Source organism: Platichthys flesus, chromosome 15 (assembly GCF_949316205.1).
Source record: "Platichthys flesus chromosome 15, fPlaFle2.1, whole genome shotgun sequence".
Classification (NCBI taxonomy): Eukaryota; Metazoa; Chordata; class Actinopteri; order Pleuronectiformes; family Pleuronectidae; genus Platichthys; species Platichthys flesus.
In genome coordinates this window covers 23,741,258-23,753,701 of record NC_084959.1, presented here as the reverse complement: position 1 = coordinate 23,753,701, position 12,444 = coordinate 23,741,258, and the positions used below count along the sequence as shown (strand labels likewise).

The 12,444-nt window shown below is 38.7% G+C and overlaps 1 protein-coding gene across 3 annotated transcripts; it reads right to left on the bottom strand.

Moving 5' to 3' along the window:
- Positions 1–3,011: 3,011 nt before the first annotated feature.
- ska2 (spindle and kinetochore associated complex subunit 2) lies at positions 3,012–11,981 on the bottom strand. Of its 3 annotated transcripts, XM_062405850.1 has the most exons (6): positions 11,869–11,981; positions 11,655–11,751; positions 8,427–8,519; positions 6,753–6,929; positions 5,751–5,825; positions 3,012–5,379 (listed from the first exon to the last, which is right to left on the bottom strand). In XM_062405850.1, exons 2-6 carry the CDS (start codon positions 11,685–11,687, stop codon positions 5,335–5,337), a joined length of 423 nt encoding a protein of 140 aa, XP_062261834.1. In that variant the 5' UTR covers positions 11,688–11,751; positions 11,869–11,981; the 3' UTR covers positions 3,012–5,334. The 3 variants fall into 3 exon arrangements, with proteins under 3 accessions (XP_062261834.1, XP_062261836.1, XP_062261835.1); XM_062405852.1 differs by having other exon boundaries at positions 8,427–8,535; positions 11,655–11,971; XM_062405851.1 differs by having other exon boundaries at positions 3,012–5,376; positions 11,655–11,971.
- Between the last annotated feature and the right edge of the window lie 463 nt (positions 11,982–12,444).

The window sequence follows — 12,444 nt, the reverse complement described above, 5'->3', positions numbered from 1 at the left end:
ACCCCGTCGCCCTCCTCACCACGCCGCCAGAGGCTCAGAGTGCGGATCGCCTCAACGTTTTTTTTGGGGGTGAGGTGCTCGTCCGTGGTGCGGGGGCTTTCCTTCTAGTGGGCCGCGGGGCGGTGTCCGTCGGCGCGGCGGAAGGCGAGGACCGGTTGGAGGGGACCGGGTACGGCGGTAGGCGGCAGCGACTCTGGACGCGTTTCGGGCCCTTCTCGCGGATCACCTCAGATACAGCGCCCGTTGGGGGGACCCTCCGTTCACGCGCGGGGGGGGGGGGGTTAATAAAGTGAGTGTTTGCAAAACTGGTTGTCATTTTTATGTTGAGGCGGCGGGGGTGTTGTCGGCAGCTGCTGAATGTAACTAATCATGTAACTTGTAAACTAACTTAGTTACTTTTAAAATCAAGTAACTTCTAAAGTAACTAAGTTACTTTTTCAAAGTAACTATCGCAACTATGGTCATCAACGTAATCATGTTACTTTAGCTGATGATAAAGCCAAGGGGAATCATGTGGAACCCCAAACACTAATTGTTTTTTGTTGGAGTGGAAGTCCACTGTTAATCGATTAGTTGTTGCAGCCCTATATCGACAAACCCAGTTTTTTTGCATTTCAAGTAGTAAATGCATAGCTTAGGAATGAGTATTTTGATGCTCACTGACAATTGATTATCAAATTGTGCAACAATGCTAATATTAATATACGAGGTCATACTGAGAGTAAGTGCGAGTGAAAAGCAAAGGGCTGAAAGTTTGATTTGTTGTAATTTGAGGTAAAAAATTCAGTTATAATATACAAAGAAATGTTGTACTACAGAGATACTTACTGGAAAAGCATCTGACCATTGGTTTGCTTAGAATGGTAAACATTTTTTCATGTTTTCAGGGGAACATAATGTAGTGGAGCCGGAGCCCTGTTCCATGTTGTATGTAGAATGTCTCTTAATTGGATTTGATTGTCCCTAAAATTACTTAATGTTTAATGCAATATTACAAATAAGAAATTAGTATTATGTTACGACCCTGTCTAGGGGAAAATATAATCGCAACATGGTACAATAGTTTTCCCCCCTCCTTGCCACGCTCCCCAATAACCAGCCACAACAATTACTAGCCCGTTCGTATTTATCAAAATTAAAGAAAACAAAAGACATCATACTGACCTATCTCCTCACCAACAAAACAGGAGAAAACATGGTTCAAAACGGAAATGCTACCAACCCCTACCAAGAACGGGCTGCTACCAAAAGAACAAGTTACAGAAGGCTGCATAAGTTGAGTCCGGCGGGAGGTCCTGCTGGCAGTGGCAAGTGGAGAGAGAACCGCAGGAGCTTTGGGAACCGTCCTCTTATCCTGGAAATACGATCCACCTCCATCCTTGGGCTGGAACCAATCCGCTCCCTGTAAACACATCCACCCACTCATCCAATCAAAGAGACACACCTGAAACGCATCCACCCACTCATCCACTCGAACAGACGCATCTGAAACACATCACACAATCATCACAGCAGAGAGAGAGAGAGAGAGAGAGAGAGAGAGAGAGAGAGACAGAGGTCCACACAACCTCAAGGTTGTAACAATTATATATCATTAGTTTTTCTTTTATAACACTATGCATTATGTTATATAAGTATAAGTTACTGTCTTGACAATTGACTATTATAATAAACAGGTAATTTACACTAATCAGCTTACATTGGCATTTATAGGTAATTGTGTCTCATTGGCCTTCTTTCTTTTCAAGTTATGAATTCCATTCAATGCTAATGAACAATTTTTTATTCCCGGTCAATTACAATGGGAAGAAGTGGCACTTGCAGTGGATTTCAAAGGAGAACACCAGGAGTTGACATACATGCACAAAGCACGAATATACACAAAACACATACACACATATACAAGTGTTTACTTTTCACAAAAGTTTTTGTTATTATTACTTATATATATGTATATATATATGTAGATAGATGTATTACAACAGCATGTCAATATATATACTGTGCATATACTGTATATATACTGTATATACAGTATATATTACTACTATTACTATTATTTTCTATTGTTTAATTTAAAAGACTACCCTGCTGTTTCTTCAAAGTTTTAAGGTGTTTGGATCGAACAGAACAACATTTGTGAGACGCAGAACAGGTAACAGATGCTAGAATATTCCTGACGCCATCTTTCAAGCATGGTGGAGGTCATGTGATGGTCTGGGGCTGCTTTGGTGCTGGTAAAGTGGGAGATTTGTACAAGGTAAGAGATTTTAAATAAGGAAGGTTATCACTCCACGCCATGCCATACCCTGGGGACAGTGCTTGATTGGAGCCAATTTCCTCCTACAACAGGACAATTTGCCAATGCACACCTCCAAATTATGCAAGAACTATTTAGGGAAGAAGCAGGCAGCTGGTAAGCTGTCTGTAATGGAGTGGCCAGCGCAGTCACCAGATCTCAACCCCATTGAGCTGTTGTGGGAGCAGCTTGACTGTATGGTATGCAAGAAGTGCCTATCAAGCCAATCCAACTGGTGGGAGGTGCTTCAGGAAGCGTGGGGTGAAATTTCTACAGGTTACCTCAACAAATGAACAGCTAGAATGCCAAAGGTCTGCAAGGCTGTGATTGCTGCAAATGGAGCATTCTGTGACGAAAGCAAAGTTTGAGAAAAATCATTATTTCTAACCTTGTCAATGTCTTGACTATATTTTCTATTCATTTTGCAACTCATTTGATAAATAAAAGTGTTAGCTTTCATGGAAAACACGAAATTGTCTGGTAGACCCCAAACTTTTGAACGGTAGTGTATGTTACATTAAAAACCCTTCAAACCCCAACACCTTGTGTGATTGTGTGAACTGCTGAAACCATTTGCTGCTGGAATTGTTTGCTGAATTTTATATATAAATTATAAAATTATAAATATAAATTAATTGTTTTAGCCCTTGTCTTATACAGTATGTCTATCCATCTATACAGTTATACAAAATTAAAAAATAAAATTCCAGGAGACAGCAGATTTGTTTTATTCATCGCTATTACAGGGCACATGAAGATTAACAGTATGTACAGACAACTCTTTACATAGCAGAAATACAAATACAAAGTTATAAGCAAAATAATCTTAATGTTCATCATTAGTCAATATCAAATTTATCAAACACACAAAAGGCATAAATACTGCAACGTCCCAGCCTCACAGACGACAAGGAACTTCTTCTCTAATTTTTTAACTTTATTAAAGTCAACACTAACATGTCACACTGATCCACTCACGCATGCGCACTCGGGCCCGCCTTGGTATGAACGGAGTCACAGGGATTTCTTAGATCTTCGCATTAGAGGTGTAATATATCATCAAATATTAATTTTATTCATGATCACTGAATGACACAACGCAGGGAAGGTGATTTAAACAGCACGCTACGACGTGGTTTTCGGCATGGCATCGTTCATAGCAACCCTCATAGCAACGATAAAAACATTAGTAAAACCCTTAAAATATATATCATAAGCATGAACTGGCTGAAGACTGTGGAAGCAAAGAGCACATTTCTTGCTAGAAATGGTGTCAGAATGTATTTTTATGCCCAAACTAAGTTACATAATGATATTTTCATCTGAAAAAACAAGGAATCTTTGCCATGTTTTCCTTTCCGCAGACGGGAAATTGGGAGTCACGTGACGTGAGAACACACCAATGCAAAACAATGGGCGGACACAGACGTTCCAATCTCACAATCTGAGAGGCCAGAATGTGAGATGGTAACGTCTTTCCAAGTGGACCAACATTGCCACTACACATTTTCTGTAAGACTGGGTTGCCAGTGCACATCCTATTGTTGCCGCTGAAGCTCTTGTACCAGCCTTCATCAGGTCATCCTGTAGGGGTCTTGCAGTCACACAGGGGTTTTTCTTAGTTGTTCTGACTAAGTTACTAAGGGCCCTTGATGAAATGTTGGGCTTTCTTCCCCAGCCAGGCAGGATTGCAACTGTTCCATAAAATTTAAACTTCCTTATAATGCTCCCAATGGTGTCTCTTGGAATATTACATTTTTTGGGAAATCTTTCTATACCCAAGGCCCTTCAGTTGTGATGAAATAATCTCCTCTGTCAGCTTTTGTGGAAGCTCCTTTGTCTTTCCACTGATTGCTACTCACCTTGAATACTCACGTGGAAAAAATAACTATGTATGGTTGAAACCTATGTTGTAGTTGAAAAGTAAGTTTTATGACCTATATCTACATACATATACATCCTGTCCAAATTCTTTATGACCTGAACTGTTATATGGTCTGAACTGTGCAGGACCTGAAAACTCTCAGACCCTTTTATCACTTGTTTCTATCCTAAGAACTGATTGTGGGTTTGCTTATCAAAAGGTAACATATGTACATCAGTTGTCTGTGTTTAGATTCTTCTCTTAACCTGCACCTACAGAACCAGTCGAAACTGGTTCTGAGAGATAGCCTTAGTCCTCCTATAAAAGATCCTTGCATTTCACTGTTCTCCATCTTCACTCTAAGATCCTTGTGACTCTGTGTTGACCCTTTCTGCAGAAAGCCCCTATGAAATACAAAGACAAATTTTGTGTTTCCAGCCTCTTGTATTTCCAGGTTTCAATCACAATACCTTCATGAGTGGGGTTTATATATACATCACAGCTGAAGCAAATGAAGGATCATCATTGAGTTCCAAAAAGGCTTAATTATGTTTCAACTCCAATTTAGGCCATAAAAACTGTCAGACAATAAAACAACAATATTATATTTAGGGGAAGAAAATTGTGACATGGCTATCTTAAAAAAATATACTGTTACCCATAACTATTACATCATGCATTTTCTGTGTTGACTCAAAAAGAAGTCTTTCGGAGCAGAATCTTGCTTTTTGAAAGACTTTAATTGATAAATCCTTAAAATCTTTTGGGGGTTGAATATTTCTGATTGCCACTTTATATTTCACATTCACATCACCAACAGCTCTCTATTTATATTCTTTTTGGTTTATATTTTCCAGGCTTGCGTTTGTCGTGTGTTAGGATGTTATGCCAACTTGCTTGCTGTGAATTTTTCTGACCAATCCGGCTGTTTTCTCACATGGGCTTACTTGGACATTCTACGGCCATTGTAACAGGGGGCTGGTTGGAGAAAATCTGAAAATGTGTGATTCACATAAATCGGCTTTGGATAATTTCTGGATAAGCTGGTTTTCAAACCACTTTTAAAACTCAAAAAGACACCTTTGTATTGAGATTTCATTTAATGTGTGATCTACAAATCTACAAAGCCTACTCCAGGCTCTACAGATAAACAAATCAGTTTGTTCCACTTTCACTGAGAACCTTGGTGCAAAAGTGAAGGCACACTGAACTTCTGCTGGAAAAGGAGAAAAAAAAATTATTATCAAAAAATATTCTACAATTGTGCAACTTTCATTGACATACTGATTTGAAGATGTGTACATTTTGTCCATAACTTCACAATCTTCGTCAAAGGTGTGTGAATGTTTAGCACCATATCTGTAGCGACTAAAGCAAAACATGTGAGAGGAGTTTCTTAATATTTGATTTGTTAACCTGTAATGACAAATTTGAGAATCTGTAATGTTTGTGTTGTATTTGTGGGCGACAATGTATTTTTGAGTTTTTTTCTGTGAATACGAATTTACAAGTGTGACTATTTTTTACAAAATCCATTGTCAAAGGTGCACAGATGTTTTGCACTGATAATGACTTTGCCATACTTACTTCTGTAGTGGTCTGACTTAAAGCTAAAGCAAGGTTCTCTGCTGCATCTTGCTCTGACTTCGTCAGTGGCTCAACCTGCAGCACATTAACAAGGAAACAGTCAATAGTAACCGGATTCAGTCTAATGTGTGTGTGGGTGACTCAATTGAGCCCCTGCTCCCCAAAATGTATCTGCATGTCCCTGATGTGCCAGTATATCATAAGTTGGAAATTGTGATATGTCATCAAAATCACTTTATTCTACATGTCTCTTTTGAAATGGTTTGCCCATATATATATATATATATATTAGTGCTGTCAAAAGATTAAAATATTTAATCGCGATTAATCGCATTTATGTCATAGTTAACTCAAAATTAATCGCGATTAATCGCAAAATTGTATCTATTCTAAATGTCCCTCCTTTTTTTTTTATGCTCTATCAACATGGACAAGTGGATTGGCTTGCTTTATGCAAATGTTTTATTTTACTGAAAAACAACATTGCCAAACAGGGCGCTACAAAATAAAATTATAAAGTGCACATTTCAGGTAAACAAGGACTCAGCCTATAGTGCAGTTAAACCATGGCTTAATATTTTCTTTTTTTCAAGTTTGCTGTGAACATAGCAGTCAGGCCTCTCAAACAGACAAGCAACAAAATAACAAACAAAGAACAAGAATATATTTTAGTTGGAGAAATGTGAAAACAAAAAGTGTTTGCATAATAATGAGAAGAGAGGCAGACAGTAAGCAGAACAAGACAATCATTAAAAAATATATATTGAATTATAAAATGCATAGCATGGTATAGTAACAATACATTTTGTAGAAAGCTGTCAGCAAAGTAGTGGACCATTCTTACATTTAGCCAGGTCTGATAACGTCCATGAAAATTGTCCAATCTGCCTCAAACTTAACAATTACGACAAATAGTGTGAATCTTTTGACTCATGACTCTAAATATAGTTTTACATGTTTCACCTTATGTTCGAACATTGAATGTGCTGTTTGTGTGGGTACCTTCACATCAGTGGTCTGTTGTAAATGTTGGATCAGCTTCATGACATTGCCAAGATTGTTTTTGATGGAGTCCATGGATTCTTTCTGTGCAGCTGTGATCTCCTTCACCTCAGAGCACAACGCTGTGTGTTTGGCCTTGAGGGCCCTCAGGTTTTCCAGCATCAATGCCGGGTTCTCCTGCAGGAACAGGACCAATCAATAGCCAGTACAGACTGACTGTTCTAGTATCCAGCCTCAGCTGCTTTGATATATCAGAACTGTGGTCAAAAACAAAGTGTGTGATCTGAAATTAAGAGAAGTTGGAAAATATGGCAAAACCAATATTGATAGTGATGAAGACACCTATATCCAAACAAGATTTTGACTTGTTTTCCTTGGTATATATATATTATTTGTTACAAAAGTGTATTGCATCGGAAATTCCGAGATAAGTTTCATTCAAATAATTACTACATGCTACTACAGTTACATGCTTTTATTATGAAAGTGAAGTTCCTGTTTACACGCGGACTTACTGTTATGAATCTGTAACTTCACAAAGAGAAAGTATTATGTTTTAGCAACCCTCCGAAGAGGCACAAGCTCTTACGGTCTTGTTTAGAGAAGTTTCAAATAAACCTGAAAACATCAGTTGAAAGTCTCTACCATCTTTCAGGGGATATGCTACAGATAGATAAAGGATAGTTTTCATTTTTGTCCATAATTCAAATATTTTGTTTGTTAGTGTAAGCTATTTTATCTAGTGGCTTTATTATGGAAGGTTGATGTGCAGTTCCTGTTATCAGCAGGGTGTTGGTTGGGCCTCTTGTTTTGAAGGGGGTTGTAACGAAAGAGCGTCCTGTCAATAGAGAAGTTTTGAAGTGTGAAGGAAAGTAAACGGGTGTGATGTCCCAATTCATAACCATCTCTCGTGTCCTTCTTCGGCTGAGGCCTGACAGTATAAGAGAAAAAAACACTCGGCTACATTAGTCTTTTGTAGTTCACTGTTATTTATACAGAAGGAAAGTCTGACATTTTCAAACGCTATACATCATGGCGCTAATACGACTCCCTAAAAACTTAACTCTGTTTTTCTGAATAAAAACAAAACGCTCTGTTTTTATTCAAGTATATGGCTTGGCTTTGTATTTATATTACGCTTTTCTAGTCTTGATGACCACTCAAAGCACTTTACAGTACAGTTTTACATTCACCCATTCACACACAGTGCATCTATTCGCAGCACTTTGTTATTCTATGGGGGCCATTCAGGGTTCAGCATCTTGCCCAAGGACACTTCGGCATGCAGATGGGTCACACTGGGGATCGAACTGCCGACCTTCAGGTTGGAGGACGACCACTCTATCCATCAGCCACAGCCGCCAGTGAATACAATACGCCTCCGTAATTTGTCATGTTGACTTTTTACTAGTTCCAGTTCTTCACTTACTTACTGAAATATGTTTTGTGTATGCTGCATTATGTTTAATAATGATTTTCAAAACTCAATTAGAACTTTTGATTAGGGAGGGAAATGGGAAGTGACTAATGTTTAAGATATAGACTAAGAACGGTAAAACCAGCCGGAATGACTTGTGTGACTGTCAGTTTGCATGACTATGTCAATGGCAGTCAAATACTGGCCAATAAATATTGTCCATGAATAATCAATGTAAGTGGTTATTGAATATTTACCTCAGCAGAACATCCATTTTCTGCAGTTCTGTTGATGAAGTCCAGCTTCAGCCGTTTCTCAATGTATTCCAGGTCAGCCTCTGACTTCAGAAACTGCAAAGACATTCAGCTTTACATGATTCAATATGCTCAAATAGTGCTGGAATTTTTACTAGTACAGTGGAAACCGGTTATAATCACAAATAGTTATGAAATGCTTATATCGATCAAAAAGCTTGGGGCAGAATTGTTCCTTTTCAAATTCTATTTTAATATTTTGGTCATAGTGATCAAGTAGTCCACTTTCAGTTGTCATATTGGGTCTTTTCATTAAAACCTGGACAGGAGAGGTATGTTTTAATTTTTTTTACAGGCTCTGTCAGTAGTTTACTGGTTCTCTCTGTGTCTGTATCAATCTATGTGTCTAAATATGTGTTATAAAAATCAGGAACTATCTGATTAGAGAATCAGTAACACACGTCATCAAAGTGCCCTTGGGTTGAATTCGTTTTCAACAAACATGCCTGCCGCTGGAGAGCTGAGATGTGTAGATGCTGCCATTGAGTCTGTTTTAGAAGACATCGACAGCGCATTCATTTTGAAAGAGGAACAGAGAACGTGGAGGCGACACCAAAGCACAGCGCTAATCCCTATCGCGCCGGCGCTAAGCTGTTCACACCGGCCACTGAAGCGACGCTGAACCGGCGGGCAGCGCTAATAATATCACCCATAGATCCAGTAGATTAAAAGCATATGCTTACTTGTTGCTCCAACATTAAGTAACAGCGTCCCAACATTTGTCTTTCTTGGTCTTTATACAACATGTTCCGAGGATCATACAACTCACTGTACTTCTCCACTTCAATTATTAATTTAATGTCATCCATGTTGAAGAACTTCGCTGTTTGCTCCGTTAAATGTCGGGTGTCGGGGGTAAATTACGTATTCTCCACTCAAGCCTATGTGGGGAACACGTAGCCCCCTCTCTCTCTCTTTTTATCTGTATCACTGCTTGTGTGGCTGTAGTGAATGGGCAGAGGGGGACATTTAATAATGTCATTGGTCAAATTAAAACTCCAGGACAACAGAAGGGGACTTCAAATTATGGGATGCATATTTGATCATTTATATCATATAAAATATGTCATCAATATAGTTTAAAATAGTTTTTCAGTGTGTTTCCTGGTGCGATACACTCGCGTCAAGCAGATAAAATAGACTCGACGCCGAAACGATCGCTGCATGGCGCGAGGCAGCCCTGGCGCAGCGCGGCGTTTCAGCCTCCGGTGTGAACCGCTCAAAGTTTTAACATGGGAGTGGATGGGAGCCAGCTGTTATTTAAGGCTTGGCGCTGCGCTGAAGCATTGCTTCAGCGTCCGGTTTGAACCCGGCGTTAGTAAATAACTCACAATGCGTCTCTTAACATGCTATGTTATTAGTGACTAAATTAGTGCACTATCCATTTTTAACCACTTGATTTAACTACTGAGCCCAAGTGTGGTGTCACACATCCTGTCAGATCCTACCATGTAGTTAGTGCAGCTGGTCACTGCTGTTTTCAGATGCTTTGACAATACTATTGCACTGCTAGCTGTCTGATACAGTAGTGCAACAAAGTCAGAGCACCTGCAAATAGCTGAAAACTTTTCCTGTGCTTTTAACTTCTGACCACTTCAATGGTTTTGTAGCAGGGCCAAGAGTGGTACAATGTAGTGGGGGCATTGGACAAACAGTGGACCTTGTCTAGGTTTAGGTTACATTCAACATTGCTATGCAAATATTTAGGTAAACTGCACATTGTGTTGACTTTTTACGCAAACATAATTCAATTCCACCCCTGTAGCAAACAGACATGAACATCTTGTATTGTTTGGAGCCGTTTCACCACCACCAATAATATACTTTACATTTACATCTCTGAGTAACAGACTCAAATACAGATCACATTTAAACTTTTCTAATGTCAACACAGTACATACTAAAACACTACTTAGAATCACCCATACAAATCTCAGACACATTTAGTGAGGCACTGTTGAAAAAGCTTTGGAGTGTACCTGAGGATAAGAATGTCTACCTGCTACTCTATCAAAAAACCAGCAGATACATTACGCTATTAGTATCTAGAGCAGCTCGCTTCTGGTTAGCAACAAGGAGTACAGCTACGGTATATTTGATTAGAACGTGTCTTGGACAACAGTTCACTGATAGTTTTTTATAAAGGCTACAACAGCGAGTAAATACATTTGAGCTTTCTGGCAACTAATCTCTGACCAGTGGTGGAATGTAACCAAGTATTTTTACTTCGCTACTGTACTTAAGTACATTTTTAGGTACCTGTACTTTACTTGAGTAAAAATAATAGTGCATACTTTTTACTTTTACTCTGTTACATTTTGAAGCTATTATCTATACTTTTACTCCACTACATTTCTACAATATGTGTCGTTACTCGTTACATTTTATGAACACAGTTTCGGGAAATATGGATTGCGTTACCTGTTTTGGAAGTTTAAACTCTCACACACACACACGCGTCCTTTCACCACAAAAAGACGTTTAGAATTATGTTTATAATAATGACAACAAGTAACGAAATAACCACAAACCTTGTGTCTTTATCAGCCAGGTGCTAAACAACTAAAAGTAATGCTTTTCCATGCAACAACAAGGCACCTGCCATTTAACGATCTTTTTGTTTTTCAGGAACTACCTTTTCAAAATATGAGTATATCATTTCTCCTTCATTGCGTGAGTACTTTTACTTGTAATACTTAAAGTAAATTTAAAAGTAAGTACTTTTTACTTTTACTTAAGTAGGATTGTTGATGTAGTACTTTTACTAGTAGTATATATTTTCCTGGGTACTTGTACTTTTACTTAAGTACTAAACTTCAGAACTTCCTCCAACACTGTCTCTGACCTCTCTCATATCGTCGTAGATCCACATGCAGAACTAATATTGTTATGATGCTACATTACAGGTAAATCACAGCCAAAAACGTTTTTAATGAAGTTCATTTTATAGCTGCTGGTGTATTCTCTTTAGGCACCATGGGGCTGCTGAACGGCGCTGTGGTGTTTTAGGTGTGTGTTGATAACGTTACACAGAGAAGATCATATGACTGTCATTTTGGGTGTCCTGTACCCTACGATGACTAAAGAGCAGCTGGTTTCCTCTTTCATCAATTAACAAGGAAAAGATCAAGTTCAGAAAACAGAACATGGAGTTTTTTCCACATCACTCACCATCGCCTCAAGCTTATCAACTGTTGTCTCCATGATGAGTAGTTTTCAGCCTGACTGGAGGCCGTCCTGTGTGAGCGCCGTTGCTGCCGCAGGTTTACTGAAGGAACCGGAAACTGGGTTTTAAGATGGTGGCAAAGATGAAGCGCCTAGCTGGCAAAAGCACAGACTGTAGAAGCGTTTAACTAAATGTGTCTCCAAGAGTCAGACTGCAGACCTGGGGAGGTCGTTTCCGGTGCAAACTATGCGCCGGAAGGCACCACCTCCATACACCACCACTGTCAGGACGGGAACTGCACGCTCAGTTCCCAGCGCTCAGAACACATCCAACGTCATGACAGGAAATGCACTCAAAAATACAAAATAAAATCGAATCACATCCGGTCTGAGCGATTTGTTCTTTAATTTAATTACTTAGCCTGATTTGTAGGAATTTAATTATTTAAATATATTACATTGATTTTGGCTACTCTTACTACATAGCATGTAACGTTGGAATCAATGTCAGTTTAGCAACAAATATCGATTTAACTAGTAACAGTATCTATTTTGTTTTCTTATTTCTTATTTATAATAATATAAAATACTGAATGAAGTTGATTGCAATTATTGGGTCAGGGTTCAATCCTCCAATATAGTATAAATATAACCATTCTACAATATATGATGCCATTATATTGTCTGATACGAAATACTGTTATCGCTATTTACAATGAATATATCCACTGGTTATTAGGAATGTTAACTTCACTTTATGAAATGAAACATTTGAGGCTATTGTGTTTGGTATAAA